The sequence below is a fragment of the Xyrauchen texanus genome, chromosome 50 (genome assembly GCF_025860055.1).
Source record: "Xyrauchen texanus isolate HMW12.3.18 chromosome 50, RBS_HiC_50CHRs, whole genome shotgun sequence".
NCBI lineage: Eukaryota > Metazoa > Chordata > Actinopteri > Cypriniformes > Catostomidae > Xyrauchen > Xyrauchen texanus.
Window position 1 is genome coordinate 18,251,389 of NC_068325.1, and position 21,620 is coordinate 18,273,008.

Below are 21,620 nucleotides of genomic sequence, written 5' to 3' on the forward strand. Positions count from 1 at the left end.
TGTGTGTGTGTGTGTGTGTGTGTGTCTCTATTTGAGAAGGTTAACACGCGTGCGTGCGCGCGCACACATACATATCCAAAATATACAAATACGTGTTTTGAATTTAATTTTGTATAGATTAACAATAGTATTATGAACTAAAAATAAACAATTTGTTTATTTTTTTATAATATTTTTTTATTGAATTTTAATACATTTACATTAACTTAGACTAATCAATGCCGTTCAAAATAATTCATTGTGAGGTCATGCTACCTAAAGCATTTAATAATGTAAACAAATAAACCTTATTGTAAATTGTTACCACACAATTTTATCTGTAAAACTAATAAAATAAAAACTAAATAAGTTGTATTCGTTAACAACATTAGTTAACATGAATTAATAATTATCAAAACTTTTAGAGCACTTATTAACTGTGGGGATGAGGGCGTGGTCGTGTGTCTGTCTGCGGGAGAGGGGGCTGCAGCTGCGCCCCCTGAGCCTACAACCCCGGTTACCCTCATCAAGATGGGGCCGAATGATGATCCCAGGGCCTACCTCAACTTATTTGAGAAGACGGCTGAGGTGTGGAGATGGCCGCCCGACCAGTGGACAGCCCGCCTGTTACCTCTGCTTTCCGGGGAAGCACAGCTAGCGGCCCAGCAACTTCCTGCCACCAGCCTCCTCAACTACAGAGACCTAAAGGCGGCGAACGTGCAACGGGTTGGCCGTAGTCCAGAGCAGAACCAGCAGCACTTCAGGACTCTGGAGTTTGGGAAGCACGGCCGCCCCTTTGCTTTTTCGCAACAATTCCGGGATGACTGTCAAAGATGGGATGGCAGCTAGCTGAGAGAAAAGAAAAACTTTTACAATTGTAAAAATTAACACATTTTATAACATAAAATTCCGAGCAACAATTGTCCATCTTACCTTCCAGAGTTTTTTTGCGCTGCTCACAGGTGAAATGAGGTTCCCAGGGTTTGTCTTGATCTCCGACAGGCATGCCGAAATATGCCTTGTAGGCCTCACACATCTTAGCAGATGCTTGATATGGGTGTAATAGAATAGTTGTGCAGTGATTAGGTCAGCCCGGTGGTTCTAGTACCTTAGAGCGACGGGTTGGTCCATTTCTGTGTAGACTATTGCAAAGTGAACGCGGTGTCCAAATTGAATGCGTACACAATGTCTCGGTTCGACAAACTGCGCGATCGTTTGGGAGCGGACCAATTTTATTTGACATTAGACTTAACAAAGGGTTATTGGCAGTTCCCTTTAACTCCAATCTCACAAGAAAAAAATAGCTTTTTCCACACCGTTCGACTTACACCAATTCATGACCCCTCCGTTCAATTTGTTCACGGCCCCGGCCACATATCAGGATCTCATGGACAAAATTCTCAGACCCCCATACAGCAGATGCCGCTGCATATTTAGATAATATTATTATCTATAATAATGACTGGCAGTGGCATATGCAACATCTGAGAGCTGTCCTGAGATCACTGCGATGGGCGGGGCTCACAGCCTACCCGTAGAAGTGCGCAATGGTTCCACTTGGGCCATGGGCAGGTGCATTCCCAGGTTGACAAAGCCACAGCGATCGCGGCCTGTCCAAGGCTCAAGACCAAAAAGGAGGTGAGACAATTTCTGGGACTGGCTGGCTACTACTGAAGGTGTGTCCTAGTTACTCTGATGTCACCAGCTCGCTGACTGATCTTACTATCAAGGAGGCCCCCGATCTGGTCCAATGGACGGAGTTGTGTCAACAGGCTTTTCTTAAAATATAGTCCACGTTTTGTGGGGGACCGCTTTTATATGCTCCTAATTTCTCTCTCCCCTTTATTTTGCAGACGGATGCATCGGACAGAGTGCTGGGAGCAGTGCTCTCGCAGGAGGTGGGGAGGAGGAGTGTCCAGTGCTATTCATTAGTCACAAGCTGTCCTTGAGGGAGACAAAGTACAGTACCATCGAGTAGGAGTGAAGCAGTTCTCACCCCCACTCCAATGGCTCCACCGCATGAAAGATACCAACACACGAATCACCCGTTGGTACCTGGCACTTCAGCCATTTAAATTCAAAGTGATCCACAGACTGGGGGCTCAGATGGCTGTGGCTGACTTTCTCTTCAGAAATGAGGGGGGAGTTGGCAGGCCGGATGTTGCCCCGGCCTGAGTGGGGGATATGTGGGGATGGGGGCATGGTCATGAGGGCGATGGAGAGCAGTAAGGCTCGTCACATGGGCAATCATTATCATTAACACCCATCTCTTGTTATAGTGATGGTGGAGGGAGACCTGAAAAGGCCGACAAGGACATCAGATGGCAGAAAGTGGAAGCAGAGAGAGAGTCCACTGTGTGTGTGTCTACGAATGTTGATGTGAACTCTCATTGGATTTTTCTGTGTTTAGTTGGCCACAATGAGCCCTTTTTGTTTAAGTTTTGCCTGACGCTAAAAGAGTAATACAAATTTTCACATTGACTCTTCCTGACTCCTCCATTTGCCCTGAAATTACGAATGCTGTTACATTAATCTTGGTTAATGTTAATTTCAGTATACACCAATGAGCCAAAACATTATGACCACTCACAGGTGAAGCGAAAAACATTGATCATCTCCTAACAAGGCCACATGTCAAGGTCTGGGTAGATTAGATGGTAAGCAAACAATCAGTTCTCACAATCAATGTATTGAATGTAGGAGAAATGAGCAAGAGTAAAGACCTGAGTGACTTTGACTCCAAATGACAAGACTTGTGGGGTGCTCCCGGTCAGTGGTGGTACCTACCGACAGTGGTCCGAGGAGGGAAAAACCACAAACCAGTGTCAGGGTGTTGGGCGCCCAAAGCTCATCGATGCACAAGAGCAAGAAAGGTTATCCCATCAGGTCCAAACTAAAAGAAGGTCTACTGTGGCACAAGTCACAGAAAAGTTTAATGATGGTTGTGGGAGGAATGTATCACAACACACAGTGCATCGAACCTTGCTGCATATGGGGCTGCGTAGCCGCAGACCGGTCAGAGTGCCCATGATGACCCCTGTCCACCGTCGAAAGTGCCTACAATGGGCACACGAGAAGAAGTTGGGCTGGTCCGAAGATTACCATTTTCTATTACATCAAGTGGATGGCCGTATACATGTGCACCGTTTACCTGGGGAAGTGATGGCACCAGGATGCACTGTGGGAAGACAATAAGCCGGTGGAGGGAGTGTGATGCTCTGGACAATGTTCTGCTGGGATACTCTGGGTCCGGCCATTCATGTGGATGTCAATTTAACACGTGCCACCTACCTAAGCATCATTGCAGACCAGTTACACCCCTTCATGGTAATGGTATTCCCTGATGGCAGTGGCCTTTGTCAGCAGGATAATGCACCCTGCCACACTGCACACATTGTTCGGGAAGTTTTTGAGGAACATGATGTAGAGTTCAAGATGTTGCCCTGGCCTCCAAATTCCCCAGATCTCAATCTGATTGAGAATCTGTGGGAAGTGCTGGACCAACAACACAGCGGATCCACCTCTCAACTTACGGGGCTTGAAGGTTCTGCTGTTAATGTCTTGGTGCCCGTTAACACAGGACACCTTAAGGAGTCTTGCGGAGTCCATGCCTCAGCGGGTTGGTGCAGTTTTGGCGGCACACAGAAGTGAATATTAGGCAGGTGGTCATAACGTTTGGCTATTACTGTATACTAATACATTTAAAATGTAAATGTAAATTAATGTTGTTTATGTTAACATTACTTCATGTATTATGAACCAACAAACAATTCTTTTGACAATTTTATAAATGAACATTAATAAATGCAGTTAAATTTTTTTTGTTTATTGCTAGTTAACATGAGCAATATATTTACAGTACTTATAAATCTTGGTTAATGGTAATTTTACCATAAACTAATTTTTTTTTTAATGTAAATTAAATGTCATATATGTTAACATAAGTTAATCTATTATGAACTTACATGAACTAAAAATGAGCAATTTTAATAAATGAACATTAATCAAGATTAATACATGCTAGTGTTAATTGTTACTGTACTTCATGATTGCTAATGCATTTAATAATCTTAACAAATATAACCTTTTCGTAAAGTATTTCCATTTTATCTACAGAAGTAGTTCTTAAAAGACTAGTTAAAGTCCATTAAAAAAATTGTGTTAAACCAAATTAATATGTGCTTGCAGCCTTCTCCATATCTAAGGTTAATGCACACACATACTTCAAAATGGCACTCAGAGCTGTACAAGCAACACAGTAAAGGCTTTATTTCAATGTATAGTCTTTCATACCTAGTATTACGCTGTATCCTGTCTGCACCAACACACACACACACATACACAAACACACACACACACACACACACACACACACAACCTTTAACCTCTGTTCATCTTATGGAAGCAATAGAACACCCTCGGACAGAGGTCCCGTCTTCAACATTGATTTTTGCAGGAATTCTGAAGTGCTAAATGGTTTCGAGTTTCCGGGTTCACCCAGGAGTAAAATGGAATTTTCCGGCAATGTTGTGAGTGCTACATATTGCTTGACATTTCATCTATCACATACGGTAACCTTAATCAATTCATGCAAAAAGCAATGAAAACAATAGCGGTGACATTTACAGAAATCTGAACACCCACTCACTGCTAAAACCCAGAAGGCATTTGTTTCGATATGCCACAGAGCATTCTGAAGTGTTTTAATAAAGGGTGTGAATTACAGGTGGGTTTGTGGGGTCTGATCCACCTAATTAAGGATTGATCCCACTTGAAGGATGTTGAAACAAGAATTTGGTGGGCATGGAAAGTACTCATTATATGGAGCTTTAATTGTTAATATTAAGATGTATTTTTATAGCTATGCTTGATTTTAAGTTCAAAATGGTTCGTACTACTGACAAAAGCCCTCAACGGTCATAACACATTGACATTTCTTGTTATCAGGTCTCGCCTACTGTCTCGAATATTTCCCCTTACTGAACTATCATGTTCACACATCTGTATGTCCATGCCGCTATAAAGCAACTAGCAAACAACAGCCAAGAGATGATAAACACTTACAGGGATAGTTCACCCAGAAATAAAACACTTGACAAGCTTGTCTGATCCTTTGAGAAGTTTTGTGTGAATACATGCCATGTTACTTTTTGATATATGAGCTGTCATGCGTAAAGGAAACACTATTAATGTGTGCTCCAGTCGAACGCTCGTGTAATATATCACATTCACTCAATGTTGTTTCAATGTAACAACAAAGCGCTTTTACGATTCATACAACTCTTCAGGGCCACAGTGAATGCTTGTAATTGCCTGGATTTATCTTTGTCATAGCTGTCTGCTATAAATGAAAAGGCTGCCTGATGCTCTTGACAGTATAAAAGTGTGTATGTTTAGTCTGCATTCACACAAAAAGGCGAGGAATTAGAAAAGGGAAGAACGAAAATCCGGCCTTGACTTGATCTGGTCAGCGTAGCATCTTATATCTGAAATATACACTGCAAAAAAAGGTTCTTTGGGGTTCTATGTAGACAAATATTATGGTGCCATGTTGGTAACCCTAAAGGGTTCTATATAGAACCTTTTCACTTCTCTTAAAGGGGTCATGACATGGGTTTTTTTATTGTATTATTATGTTCCCTTAGGTGCAATTATAGTATTAATATATATTTTTTTTTAAGAAAAACTTTTAAAATCTAGTGATTTATGACCTTTTCCCACCCTGTTTCTCATCCTCTGATTCAAACAGTCTGTTTTGGGGGCGTTTTCCATTTAAGATTTCAGTGTTAACGCCCACTGTTATGATTGGCTAACGTCAGTGCCTATATCAATTATTGACGCCCCCAGCCAGAACAATATGCAAGTAAACTAAGTAAAAACACTGTGATTATTCATAATGAATGAAATTGCGCTTTAAAAAGTAGTTTAAAATTTAAAATAGATTACTTACAGTTTGCGTCGTCGTTGTTCCCAGAATAGTCGGCACGGACTTATCTTTGAGCAACAGTTTTCTGGCAAAGCCAGCATCATATTGAGATTTGTTCTCAAAACAGTCATCCTTAAAATGTACAGAACAAACGCTTAAGTTAACACTGCCGTGACTGGGACGTCCGCAAAAAATAAACTGCATCCATTTTTCCCTGACGTCTGGATCTTTCGGCAGCTTATTCAGAGGTTTTGTTTGACCACAGCCAGGAACAGCACATCTGTGTGGCATCGTAATTTTCCTGTGCACAAGTAGTCTCTGTCAGAGCTCGCTGTCCATCCATCGACTGAACACTTGTGAGGCGACGGCGATACTGAAATGAGCGTAGTTGTCTTGGCGCTTAAAGCGTAGTTATCTTGTGCTGGAGGCGGTCATATGCAAACGCTGGTACGTCACTTCTAACCGACACGTCACTTCTAACCATGAATCCAGAACGAGCTGTATTTTGAGCTTGATTAAATAAATGATTCGTTTAGAATGGGGATGACGTCTTAAAATATTAAACTTGCAGGACGTTTTAATGATACAAAGACCTCTTATATACCAAAAGATCAAGGCAAATTTGGTTTCTCATGTCATGACCCCTTTAAAGAACCCTTTAGGGTCCTTTTGATGGAACCCTTAAAAAGGATTCAAAACACCATAAAACCAAGTGTGCCGCACAAGCCCTCAAAAGTGAAGCCAAAACGTCTCAATCGCCCCCCGGTGACTGGTCCTAGTATAGGTCATAAACCCCGCCTCCCCATGTTATTCAACGGGACGTGAGACCAACTAAACAATTAAATTACACTTCACATATCTGTTTTCCAAAGATAGTTTCTGTCATTTACTGTCGTTTCTATCATGTTGATGTCATTTCAAGTGTTTGTTTTCAAAATAAGTTTGTTTTTAGTTATTTGATGCTATAAAAACGGTGCTGTGACATCATGATTGACAGCTGTGATTGACAGGTTCTCTGAGCGAAGTAGTCACTGAAGCACCAACTGACTTTTTTTCGGGATCTTCGGAGGACTGAGGAGATTGGAGCTTTAAATTTAATATCTACATTTATATAATTAATTATTTCACACCGTCATAATTGAAAAGTCAAAAGTGCAGGGGCGTGTCCTTGCGATTGACTCAGCGAGAGTGAGGGCGGGGCCTTGATTTCGCGGCTTTACTTCCTGCTCACTACTGCGCAGGTCTGGTCCTGAAATCGCAACTGCACAGACTCAAGTCCCAAGATGTCAGCGCCATATCGGGACACTGGCGGCTTCAGTTCTCACCAATGGAAAAGAGCGAAGGGGCGTCGTCCATCTTTTTTTACAGTCTATGCATAAAAGTAGTCGATATGACTCATATATTATATATAAACACAAGAATGAAGCCATATAATAGCTTAGTTTGAGAAACAGCCTATAATGTATTGTTAAAAGAAACTTAGCTCTCCTTGGCTAGTTCATGAGAGAAATAGTGATGTCCAATTCATTAACCAATTGTTCTTTTGAGTCGAATCTTTTCAATTAATTGTTCAATACAGTTCTTAAAGCCAGTATGAATGATTCAATCATGAATCTGAGTGATCTTTTTCTCAAGTTCAACTTACTAACCTCAATGAAGGCAACGAATATCGGTGAAAAATGGCTGAAATTTCGATGTTGCTTTTACGATGGCTCACGGAAAGCATTTTGAATAGGTTGGGCTGAGAATTATATTTAGAGAAATTAAACTTAATTTAGTTTTACGACCCTCACTTGCATCAATGTGACACTTAGTCTACATAATACAAAAATGCCACCATTAAATGATGAAATGGTGCCCATTTTTTAAGTCAAAAGCGCATAATGTGAAGCTAGACTGCTTGGCTCTATGAATGGAGACTTCAGAAAGGGTTGGGTGAAGGTCACTTCCTTTCGCAGGGAAAAATGACCTGAAGCAGCATGTGGACTGAATGAGTTTGAGGAACACACAGGAAGAGTTTCAACCCCCTGGGCAAAAACACACAAACACACCCAGAATGAAATAAAGAATGAGTCATTAGGAATGAGCTGATGAATCACAACTCTATGAAAGGAAAATGACATCAGTAATGCATGCCTTGTAAAGATATGTTTGTATAATATCATATTTCTACAAGATTCTGTATTGAAATGTAATCTACAATCATGTTTTAGCTTCGGTTAAGACCAATATTCTGACGACCAGCGTCTTTAAAGACCCAACAAAACAACACATTTCATTTCAAAAAGTTTCTTTCATTTATTGTGGATTTATTTTTAAGGGAAAAATATATAATTCAATAAATATTATGTCAACATCAACAAAAACAGACATAAATGGACCTCAACACACAGAAAGCATTAAGAAAATTACAGACATCCTACATTAGGAAACGTTTTTTTAACAGCACATACACATTTCTCAACATTTACACATGAAAATTGTATAATACTGCCTACGTGAAAACAAGTTTTTGAAACAGTCAAGAAAATTCTCTATGAGCCATTTAAAAAAAAAAAAATGCAAAAGTAAAAAGGCTTTTTGTTTGTTTAGTTTGTTCAAACTAAAAGTGCAACTATACACATGCAGCGAATGACTCTGTGGCTAGCGTCATACTTATGTCAATTTTGTTAGCTACAACGAACAAAGGTGGAACGCATATTCTCCCATGCTGTGGGAGACGATATTTTGAGTAACACGTTTTTATGTTTTCGCAGTCCTCTCTGCATTTGTTCGGGAACAGATGGGGAACTTACTGCATAGTAAAGAGAAGACAATAAAAAAAAAAAAAAACGATTCTGTTGTACACTTCCTCAAAAGCCCATTTAGCTTTTGTTAGACTAGGCAGAGAAAAGCACAAATCTAATCTGACCTTGAGTCTGATATCATCATTTTAACAATTGCGCTTAAACAAAACAACTTCACAGATGTTGGAAAAGGCACAAATGTTCACATTACGCTTTACGATAACTACAGTTCACGATGAAAAGCTACTTTTGTGCTATGGTCATAGTGTTCAACAATCGTTAGTTACTGCAGTAGTGTCATTATTCCTATGGGGCATTCACACTGAAAGCAAATAAATAACTGGAGGTGGCCTACTCGTTGTACTGTTACTTTCCAATAGGCGTTCCTACTTAGATCGGGCTTAACTACACATTTGCATTAACACCGCTTAATTGAACTCTGCATATGATGCCTCAAATCGGCATCTATCATTGGAAATGAATGACCTTCAATCGCTCCATTGTTGCAAATTGCTGTCAGCAAAGGCGTGGCAACGGGGTGGGGAGCTGACATTGATTTTCTCGACTTTTACGAAATACTAAGTTCATACCCCTCATTTTAGAAAATGAACATTATATTTTAAGAATATAATTTTAAGAGTGCAAACTAAAAAATTGTAGCTCGCCACAACAATTTTACGACTAAAAAGCCAAACTATTGAGTCGGTAACACACAATATGCAAGCGGCAGTTAACATAATAAGTATTCATAATACAAACTGTCAAGTTTCATTATTTGTCCCCCAACTTTTCAGTGTTAATGCCACTTCATGGAATAAACAAATGCCAGACACTATCGATTGCCAGACAACGATCAATTGAAATCTCAAAGGTCATATTTGCACTTCCATTTACCCAATCTGCACAGACATGCGGAACCGTGAGCTTACAGAACCGTAAAATAAATTTTGATCCACCACAAGCCCTCTAATACACATCCATCATGCACTCCAGAATGTCGAACGTTGAGTCGAGTCATCGGACTTGAAAACCTTACAGCTCTTTGGTTTTTCAGTTTCTAAATCCTAATGAAGTGTAATGTGATTATGAGAAGTTCTGCGAAAACAGTGCGAGTTCAAATATACCATGGACCAAATATGTTTTATCCATGGTGACACCTTTATCTGAGCTTAGCATAAGAAAAAGAAAACCAAGCACACACAAACTCATGCTCTCGCTCTACAGAAGGAACAAAAGACCATAACCGAGGAGGATAGAAGGAGGAAGTGATCCGTAACCACAGTAATACTCTCTTCCATTTCCTCATTTAGTCAAACAAACTCTACAAAGAGAGAAGTGAGAGTTTCCATTATCCAAATTTCGCCATTTTGAAAGAAATCTTCCCCTTCACAGTTCTGTCGTTCTGGTCTGTACGACAATCAAAACCGGCAAATACATGCATCTTCTTTTTTGGACTGTTTTAAAAATAGCAGTGAACTGAAGCTCAGTGGAACTCTGGACTCAGTGGTTATGTGACTCCACTTCCTCCATTTCCTGCAGGCAGCTTTGCTTCCTGATGCAACCCTCCAGAGAGGAAGGACTTCCAGGAGTCGGAAGAAAGGCCACCAATTGGCCAAGAGGGTGGAGACATCCTCCTGCTGAGTGGCTAAGTTTAGGAGGGGTGTGTGGGGCCATACTACGGGTTGACGTCCAGATCCCTCAACTTTTGTTTTGCACTTTGAGGCAATTCCAGGCCTCTCTTACTTCCACAGTCCACCCTTGCCTATTCCCAGAATGCATCTTTTCCCCCCCGACAGTTTGCGTTACATGACCGTGCAGCTCTTTGCTTTGTCTTTGCGTAGGTCTGTTGCCACGGCAGCCAGGTCTGGCCGACTCGGCATATGCGAGATGCGTTTGGTGGAGCGTGCCGATTTGTTGTGCTTGATGTTTTTGTTGTTCTTATTCACGCAAGCCAACGTTGCAACATGGAAAATGTCCCGCACGCTGTTCTCAGACTGTACTGCAGAACATTCGATATAAGGCGCTGATATCTGCTTAGCCATAGCTGAACCCTAAAACAGAAAGACAGAGAACAGGACTATGAACTTCGATAAGAAATTAAATCGAATGTGACAGCAATTAAAAGTTAATCATGATTAACAGTCAAAGTGCAAAGATTGTTAGTTCCAATTTCATCAAAATCAAGTTTAATGTGGAACTTAAAGACTTGAGCAAGAAGGTATTGCTAATAAGCAATAATAAGGTCTAATAAGCTCTTTATCTCACAGACATTTAACATATGAACTTGTAATCCAAACCATCGTAATGGCACTGAAATGCCTTTGATGATAAATATAATTACTGGTAAAGTAATTAGATGATCATTAGATAATTAAGCAAATTAAGATAAGCCATTTAATCCGCTAAAAGATTAAAAGTTTAGAGTGTCTCAAGTTTAACTCTAATACAATACCTAATGGAGTTTATCCAATGAAAACGGTCCATCCTAGTGGTTTCTAGGACTTTGGTATGCTTTAGTATAAATATGCTTCTTCAATGCAAGCAGTTATCTAAAGAAAACCACCCACCTGATCATATGACACAGGCGTCTGTCTGTGATTGGACAGTTCCACTAAAGTTGTGAGGTCCGTTCTGAGGTCCGACTTGCATCCGACAAGCAGCATCTTTGTGTTGGGACAAAATTCCTGGATCTCTCCTTTCCACTGTGCAAGAAAGAGACAACCACAGAAAGATTAAACCAATTGGCTTTGATCCATCGTTATTCCAGAGGACAAAAGGCAAGAACAAGCATTTCCTGTTCCATCCCATCCCTTTTTTCATGAGCACAAGAGTATTAATCTTCCATGCAACAGGTGAGGCAAATACTTCCTGTGAGAATAAAGAGTTCATGTGAGCATTTCAGAGTCTGTGCGACTTCTCCACAATGCTACAGGTGATCTGCATTCCTTTCCTTCCGAAACAAAGCTTTTCCTGTGTTGGTGTGGCATTAAATCGCCGGAATTAATCTCTGCTTGCACTCAGGGCAAGATTGCGTAGTCGGCGGGATCGAGACAGTAATACGATTGTTTGCACAGGAACACTGACACCCTACATTTTCTCATTCCAATGATTTGTTGTGCTCACCTCTGGCTCCCAGAGGCCTCAAAATCCCCGGAGGGCTCCGCGCAAGGACCTGCATGCCACCTGATCTTGTTCCAGATTCTCTGACCCAGATCTCAACCATAACCATTTTAAGACAAACCACAGGACTGAACTTCCACTCACATGCTTTGGTTAATGCCAGCATAATAATACCATCAAGTAGGGTTTCAGACACCTGACCCCTGTCTGAAAGCCTAAAAGAAGATATTCAACCCACCCAAACAAAGGGCAACTTCATGAGTGGACAGATCACAAAAATGTATAGGGCTTTCTCTGAATCAAGGTCAAGGCATTTAATAGGCCTATTAGTCTGTGTGGAATCAGTGTGGTCAAGGGTTGCAACCCGTATTCGTATTCCACCAAAACTATTAACCAATTATAACCCCATCCTTAACCCTAATTTCAGAGGGCAATGATTGGTAGAAAGAAATATTTCTCAAGATCCTAACTCCAACCCTACACCTAAACCTAATCCTGAACTCTACCCTATAAACTGACTAGTTAAGAGGAACTTTGTTTCAGACCCGAACCTAATTTGTTAGGATTGGTTGAAAGAAAATGTCGTTTCAGGAACAATAAAACAAGTTTATCCAGGAATGCCCTACTTGTGTAAATCACATCAAGAATCGTCAATTCAGTTACTTCAAGGTGAAAAATGCTCACCTTCTTTAAGACACTATCCAGGGTTTCTGGTCGGCTGATGTCAAAGCATATGATGACGGCATCTGAGTCCGGGTACGAGAGAGGTCTGACGTTGTCATAATATGGGGAACCTGTAACACATAGACGTGGACCGGTTAGGAAGGACAAAGTTTTCTCGAACTCAAAGAACTGATGATAGTGAGGTTGTTTCAAGTGCCGTTAATGTATCACTTAACTTAATTTATCACTAAGAAACCCAGCACAGACAGTTATTTAAAAGCATTTATGAATTCTTAAACCACTGAATTGTCTTTTAAGATATACCAACCATGAAACTTGTACACACAAATGAACTGACATGCATACTTTTAAACTTAGGTTTTCAGTTCAGTAAACAATTCAAGTACATTCCCAGTTGAAATTTAGCTGGGGCTTATATGACACAACCACAGATACCTCTGCTACCACAACTAAAATGTTACATTTGACATAAAGAAAATGTGAGTGGTCCACACAAAACTCCCCACCACAATGCTAAAGTGTTGTGGGTGGTTACTAGAATGTTGCTATTCGGTTGCTGAGGTTTCCTGGATGTTTTTTGGTCCATTGCTATGTGGTTCATATGGTGTTCTGGGCAGCTGCTAGGGTTTTGTGGATGGTTGCCATGACGTTGCAATGCGGTTGTTATGGTGTTCTGTGTTTTGGATTGATGACAAGGCATTGCTATGCGGTTGCTGAGGTGTTCTGAGTGTTTTAGTGTGTTGCTTTGTGGTTGTTAGGGTGTTCTTGATTGTGTTAGGGCATTTCATGGTGGTTGCTGACTCTAGTTTCGCCTGTTCCATCATCCATGTTTGCTTTTAGTAAATGGCACAAATAATTAGACACTTTCCATATGTAGCATGCCTTACCCCCAACTCTCAGGAGAATTTCTCTTAAGCCCTTGAGAGGAGAGTTCAGCCGTTGATTTACTTTGATAAAAAGCATCGCTCACACCAACCGTTAACGTGACATGGACCACGCAATCCACAGAAGACAGACATGTTTAGAACATGCCCGACTCCAGGACACGGGTGGTGTTTACATAAGAAACAGAGTGAGTGTGTGTGTGTGTGTGTGTGTGTGTGTGTGTGTGTGTGTCCATTTTGTTTAACAGGATGATGATTCTCTCAGCCAAAAGTTAAATGGAAAAATATGAAATTGCAAACACACATGCAGGCCAAGGCATCATATTCCAGATACAGGCCAAAAACTAGAACAACTCTTTCACTGTTCAACAAGATGTTTGCTTACTTTATTTCATTTAGTATTTCGTAATGTCTAAATCCAATCAGTAAAGTTATTTTTTATTTTAGTTTTAATAGTTGTCTTTTTTTTTTTTGCTGTAAATACAATATATTCAATGTCTTTAGGGCAACAAATATTCTTTGGTATGAAATGTAACTACAAAAAGTGGTGGTAACATGATACAGTTGTAATACCATGGTTCATGGTGCAAAAAGGTGTTACCACAGTAAAAAACAAAATAATTTATTTTTATTTTTATTGATAAGTAATGTTTCAGTATGTGTCCTTACAAAATAAAACATGGTGTTACCATGGTACCATGTCCAAAAACATGATAATACTTAATTAGTAAATGCCCACACACACACACATACATATGAACACACTCAAACCAACCACACACATAGTTTTCTCTCTAAACAGCTCACTAAACAAATAATTTTTATTCACTGCCCAATGCATGCATACAAACCCCAAACACCGCTGTGTGTGTAGTATTTGTGTAAGTAATAGTCAACTTCAGTGACACAGAAAAACACACATGCACTTGTGGGACCCCATAGTTCTCACAACACACACCACATTCCTCAGTGTGTGTAAGTCTGCGTGTGTGTGTGTGTTGGGGGGAAACAGCTGATGGATTCCCTGAGTGTTAAATGACTTCTCTAAGCATGTGTTGACCCCGTAAAGCGCACACACACAAGCCCACACAGGGTAAAGAACTCTTGGCCATTGGTGTAGTTGGCTTGGCTCACTCATGGCTGATCTACATCAAAACAAAGCAATAAACAAACACATATCTTCAACTCGAAGTAAACTTAACCTCTAATATACATTAAACATTACATTTAGTTTGTTAGTTTGTATTGTTTTGATAAATGGAGCTTAGACCAGAAAAAATAATGAAACTACAGATCTTTAAGTTCTGTAAACTGTTACAGTGGAATCATTATTAACATTGGTGTAGCAGATGGTTGAATTTGGATTTTTGTCATAACACATAATATTATTGATTGAGAATCCCACCATTTTACATAATAGATAGCCATGATCTTCCAAACTTAGTGCGTACCTGGTCGAAAATCCCCTTACAGAACAAATAATGCACAAATAAGATGACAACAGTGTAAGAAAAGCCGACAAAGTTGGCAAATATAACTTACTGAGATCAGCCACAGAGGACACCAGCGATACACCGTTTATCACGACTGATACTGGCTGAATTCAATGCCCCGGCTAGTTAGCAGGCTAGTTGTATCCGAGTCCAAAATATCATTGCTCCATCCACTGTCGCTTTTGCTTATGTCATTCTTATGGTACCTATGCTCCCTTAAGTGTTTATCAATTTGTTAATGATTTGGTCAATTGTCCGATTGCATCATTTTGAGCTGTATCTTCATTCTTTGCGATCTCTCTAGTTTATCTCGGATCTCCGTAAATGCCATATTGCAAGTAGAGCACTCGTTTTGTTTGTTTTATTTGACTGGTTTTTCCATGTCTCATGACCTAATGTCTTTGCATTTAAATGCACGTTCTAACAACGATTATGCTAAATATAAAGTCATATAAACAACTTCACCGATTTTCCGTTAGGTAGTTAAGGTCATAATTGGTGCGAGCTAAAACCGATCAACACATGTATATTTTTACCTACTACACCGATTTCATGTTGCATGTAAACATTTTAACGGTGTTCTTACTAACATATCCTATATTGGCAAGCGTTGTGTATACTTACGTTTTGACATCAAAAGTGGAGAATAATGCGATGATTTCCCTTACAAATATCGAGATTTCATGGCAAATTTACAGATTATTTTCACATGTAAATGAGCTTTGTGCAAACCTGTGGCAAATTTTCCATTGTTGCAAAGGTTTGCTGTAGGTTCAAAACTAGCGGTGAAAAGCTGCAAAAATCTGGCAAACATTTGTGGCGAATCATAAGCTCATTTGCATGTGAAAATAATGAGTGGCAAACCTGCTACAAGTTTGCAGCTAGTTTATCAGAATTCTAGATTCTTTGTAAAGGTTTAAATCTTATGTAAATATGGTTTTTCTTGCGTTATCGGATTTTTCGAAAAAGCCGATTTTTGATTAACAGCGAATTGCTGTGCATGGAACAACGTTAATTAACGTTAAAGGAATAATCCGGGTTCAATACAAGTTAAGCTCAACCGACAGCATTTGTGACATAATGATGATTACCACAAACATTAATTTAGACTCGTCCTGCTTTTTCTTTAAATAAAGTCCAAATCTGGGTTATAGTGTGACACTGACAATTGAAGTGAATGGGGCCAATCTGAAAACATTAAAATACTCCCGGTTTCAAAAGTATAGCCACAAGACATAATCAATGTGCATGTTGACATGATTTTAGAGATTTTAGATGATGTCTGCCTTTTAAACCTTCCAAAAATGGTCTCCATTCACTTACATTGTAAGGGGCTCTCGATTTTACCTCGAATTTTTAAGAAGAAAAGTTGATGCCTAACAACTAAAAATCTGGTCTATTCCTCACACAAAGCTATTGGTATTGTTTATGGCTTCTGAAGACCACTTAAATACATTTTGGAGCTTTTACTTATATTATACAGACAAAAGCAGCCAGAGTATTCTTCATACAGTCATACAGGTTTGGAAGGCATGATGGGTAGTAAATTACAGAATTTGTATTTTTGGGTGAACTATCCCTTTAAGTCATAGCATTTTGATAAATTTGACACACATCGTTACAAACCTGTACCAAAAAACTTATTGAACTCAACATCACTACACAAGCTCCTCCTCAAAGTAATTTCCGCTCTGGCTAACAAGGTAAGAATCATTTAAAAGAAAATAACGGTTCACATGGCGTATTTTCTTCTTCCTGGCGGCCCACCGCACAATAGCTGCTTTGTGGACTGTAAGAGCAAACCTTTCCTCTCAGGAATGCGAGGCATGCTAGCCCAAATCGCCGAGCCCAGAAATGTGATCCGAGCAACAATAGTTGACTACCTTTGAGGAGCATTGGAGAGTTGGTCAGAGAAAGCCTGTCCCAGCAGGAGACTACTCAACTGATCCTGGGAATGTTTTGTTTACTGGGGTCAGCTGATAATGGGGTCTCCCTTGCTGATAATAACCAAGTGTTGGATTAAGGGGTTTAGATAACAAAGTCCCAGGTCAGGACTTTAAAGAGACCTGCTACAGCTGTATGATGCCTATTCAAAAATCAAAATCAAGTATAAAAACTGAAATCTTTGAACAGAAAAAGATTGAGGGTGTTCAAGTTGTTGCCAGGGCACTTCCAAGAAATTTCTAGGGTGTTTTGGGTAGTTGCTAATTGGCCCAAGTCAAACGAGTCAACCACAGTTCTCTATAATATTGTGGTCTCCAGAAATGACTCCGGTTATTAACTCTGGATATTATCATCCAACACACAAAGAACATACATTTGATTACTGAGAGAATTATTAGCATGCAGTACCTCTCCTCAACAAGCCACAAACTTTGAGGTTTCATTCATGTCTGTTGTACAAACGGACTCCAATTACACCCCCAAGTTTCAACTGCGGTCTTACCCACAACCTCAAAAGAGTGAAGGTTAAAACCTTTCAGCTGCAAAAACAAATGACAACACACAAGGTCACCCACTGAGACAGCCAATCAAATACGGCAATTTCAAAGACAGCCAATCGAAAACATCTACTGCATGACATCCGTCACAGACCATAGGTGGACGAACAAAGATGGGACGCTTGGTGGACAATGGACCAAATTTTCCACCATTGGAGCTACGATTATCTGAAACTATATGCTTATTGTAAAATTCCCAAGTCACAATGGAACAAAACCAGCCTAGAGCACTGTGTGCATATATTGATTGATCATGTCTGACTGGTGGACAGGGAACCTTTGAAACAGGCATGTGGAGACCCAGGTTTCACATCTGCAGGGGGTTTCTGGTCAATAAGTGTCTGGAAGAGAAGGGCTGGGGGAAGGGTCCCATTCCAGGGAGAATTGGATATTAGGGGATACACACAGAAATGCTCATGGCCATTGAGATGATCGGAGAGTATGCGGTCTCTCGTCTCCGGTAATGTGTTATCCTGGCACATGACCTCTTGTGTATCGTATAACATATAGTACACGGACATACACACTTGGGTGTCGGATTTAGAAGACTAACCCCTAGAGTCAATATAGACTACAAAACCCTAATGAAACATTCATGAAGTGGACTGGCAGATGCACAGGCACTTTGACATTGAAATATCAAATATTACACCACACAACATAATTGGCAGCACATTTACAAAAGACGTTACGCAAGACTTACGTACAATTAAACAGGGAAAATGAGCATGAAACACTTTGGGGGAAAAAAAAAGTACATTAAGCAAATAAATTATTTGTAACAATAATCATTGATGGTTTTAATGTAGAAAATAATGGGTGAAAGTCTAAAAAAAGATGTTAAGCAAGGGTGGGGCCGGGTTGTGATCATACATACCCGGTCCCTTATTAGGCTAATCAAGCCTCCGAGAGGGATAAAGGTTGACTGCGGAGGATTGTGCGGGAGAGAGAGATAGTTTACGGATATGTCCGTCATGTGTGTTTGTGTCTTCTGTTTTAAGTTTACCAATTAAACTATTATTTATATTGACAAGCCGGATCTCGCCTCCTCCTTTCCATTGACTGCTTTACAAATGTATTGGCCGACAATCTCAAAAAAGTCCTTACGCAATACTTTAGTTCAATTAAACATGGAAAACAAGCATGAAACACTTGGGCTCGGAAATAACAGTCAAACATTACCCTACACAACTCAATTCTTTGTAAGAATAAACATTGATGGCTTTAGAGTAGAAAATAATAGGCATCAATCTAAAATGTTATGTAAAACTTGAGTTCAGTTGAACAAGAAAAACAAGCATTAAACAAACACTCACAAATGCAATGGCACTTTGACTCTGATATAATGGTCAAACTTTACACTGTGCAAATAAATCCTTCATAACAATCAGCACTGATGGTTTCAATGAACAAATAATGGACGGCAGTCTCACCAAAGACGTTATGCAAGATTTGAGTTCAATCAAATGTGGAAAACAAGCATTAAAATAGACGAAAGAAACATAAACAACATTGTATTCTCCTCTTTTGTGTTCTTGACAAAAAGTCTTGTTTTTTTATTCTTTAAGAAACCAACTAGTTAATTCCAGGATGGCAAGCATGTATTCTTAAGACTCCTACTATATCAATAGGTCCCATGGCAGATCAGTGATGGATGTTGTCAGCTGAATAGTGAATGGGGTCGTGACTCAACAGCTGATTGGTGGACCATGACAGGAGCAGCCACCTGATTGGCTAATGGGGGTGGCAGTTGTTAAAGATAGCAGCATAAGGAAAAGATACAGTACAAACAAACTACCCATTGGGGGAATTCTGGAAGCAATACCGTGGTTTATCTATTCAAAACACTTAAGGCGATGAATTTAAGATTGTTAGAGGGAATTTCTTCAAATAAACAAATCTTGAAAGGCTGTCTGTCTGTCTGTCTGGCTCTCTCTCTATCATTATCGGCATTGCGCTCAGGTGTGTTCGGAACTTGTTAAATCCTGGATTTAGGCATTCGAGAGGAAATACCACACACACTGGGGAGACCTCGGAGTCTGGTTCTGACAGAATAGCTTACACCATAATGAACAGCAGCCTACATGTCCAAACGTCAGTACCAGACGGGCGGTCCAGCCCACAGACAGTTATTTGAACACTCATGTACCTACTTCCCAGACTGCACCACCATGTCATGAATTACCATTTGATATCGCTCTAGATTTTGTCTATGATTACAGATTAGCACATGGCCCAAGATTTAGGTCTGATTCTAGAGTTAGGACATTAGTATACAGTAGCACATGCCTGTAGATTCTGGAAATGGATACAAATTCAGCAGATGAGCCAAGATTCAAGAGCAACTCAAAACATGGCTCTAGATTTAAGACATGAAAATAGATCTAGAGCATACATTTACATATAGGATGTGTATACAAATTTAGCACCTGTAGATTCAGGAAATTGACTCTAGATTAACGGTCATCACAAAATCTATTGATAGAGTAAGGTCTTCAGAATAAACACATAACATTCTGGAATCAGCTAGTTCATCATCGTAAGACTGCAATCAAGACTTTTGGTTAAGAACACACAGTAGGATACAATAATGTTTACAAAAATGGTCTGTTTAATGCTTGTTTTCCATTGAACTTGAGTCTTGTGTTATATCTCTTTTGCCTGTCATCAATTATTTTCTGCATTGTATTCAGGAAATGGATCCTGATTGAGTGGAACTTGACTCTAGATTCAGGATATGATCCTACGTTTAGGTATGACTCGACCCTGCTAAAAAGGTCATCTTAGACTAGCATGAATTGCATTGCTTGTCCAAGCTTGTTTATGCTGGTTTGGTGTTGGTCTAACTGGTGGATCAGCTTAGCCATACATTTCACCAACATATCGTACCTGGGGAAACATATTGACCAGCATCAAAATCAATGCTGATTGATCACATGGCTCTAGATTTAGAAAATGGCTCTAGAAACAAGCCTCTAGATTCAGGAGATGACTCAAAGTTTACACTCACAGAACACTTAGGAACACTTTGGTCCTAATAAAGTGCCAGACTTGGTCTTCTGCTGTTGTAGCCCATCCGCCTCAAAGTTCGACGTGTTGTGCATTCTGAGATGCTATTCTGCTCACTACAATTGTACAGAGTGGTTATCTGAGTTACCATAGCCTTTCTGTCAACTCAAACCAGTCTGGCCATTCTCCATTGACCTCTCTCATCAACAAGGCATTTCAGTTCGCAGAACTGCTGCTGACTGGATGTTTTTGGCACCAACTCTGAGTAAACTCTAGAAACTTCCAGGAGATCAGCGGTTACAGAACTACTCAAACCAGCCTGTCTGACACCAACAAACATGCCACAGTCGAAATCACTGCGATTTACCCATTAGATGGTTGATGTGAACATTAACTGAAGCTCCTGACCCATATCTGCATGATGTTATGCATTGCACTGCTGCCACACAATTGGCTGATTAGATAATCGTATGACAAAGTTGGTGTATAGGTGTACCTAATATAGTGCTCTGTGACTGTAGGTTTGAAGGTTAGGGTATTCTTTGCTTTTCAGCGTGCCATTCCGTCTTGCGCACTATTGAGTGCTCAGCCTTTTAAAAGTACACTCGTTGGACCCCAAGTTCATATGAACAAGTGCTTTGTGATACTCTTTTAGCACAGTCAATGGCAGCCACTTATGCCGATGAAGTGAAAAGGTGCGGACAGTCTGCGCGTACTGTGACGATGATGAACTTTTAGTCACGTGCGCTGTACAAGAGATGTACCGACACGTGGAAAACTAAAGCATACGTTCGCCTTCACACGAGACTTGTTTATGCTAGTTATCGCCGGTCTGGTGTTGATCTAACTGGTGGACTTGCATAGGTATGCTCTTCGCCAGCACAGCTTATCTCGATCAGCATGGTAATGAAACTGGTTCAACCAGGAAGTCTTCCTGGTTTAGCTAGTGAAGAAGCCTGATGGGGACCCCAGCACACCATCATCCCATGATTTTCAACAGGAAAGATTTAGCACATAACTCCAGATTTAAGAGCACACACACGGCACCAAACAACCACAGTCTTAAGTCCAGGTCTGAACACAGTTTACCCCAAATCACAGCTAAGCTCCACAGAGGCCAAAACCTTAGAGTAATGCAGTCTGTCTGGCTGTATCCTTTACTGGGGCTGTGATTACCTCCAGACAGCAGGTCTGGTCTCTCCTGGGTGATCTGAGTGGGAGCTTTGAAAATGGACCAG

General features: G+C 40.2%; 1 protein-coding gene across 3 annotated transcripts in view; it reads right to left on the reverse strand.

Moving 5' to 3' along the window:
- Positions 1 to 8,198: 8,198 nt before the first annotated feature.
- Positions 8,199 to 21,620, reverse strand: part of LOC127641202 (rho-related GTP-binding protein RhoE) — an 18,233-nt gene continuing 4,811 nt past the window's right edge. For all 3 annotated transcript variants that reach the window (XM_052124023.1, XM_052124021.1, XM_052124022.1), the window contains 3 exons: positions 12,496 to 12,605; positions 11,259 to 11,393; positions 8,199 to 10,742 (listed from right to left, as the gene is read on the reverse strand). In XM_052124023.1, coding sequence (XP_051979983.1) covers positions 10,494 to 10,742; positions 11,259 to 11,393; positions 12,496 to 12,605 — 494 coding nt within the window. In that variant the 3' untranslated portion in view covers positions 8,199 to 10,493. The remainder of the gene's footprint in view (positions 10,743 to 11,258; positions 11,394 to 12,495; positions 12,606 to 21,620) is intronic.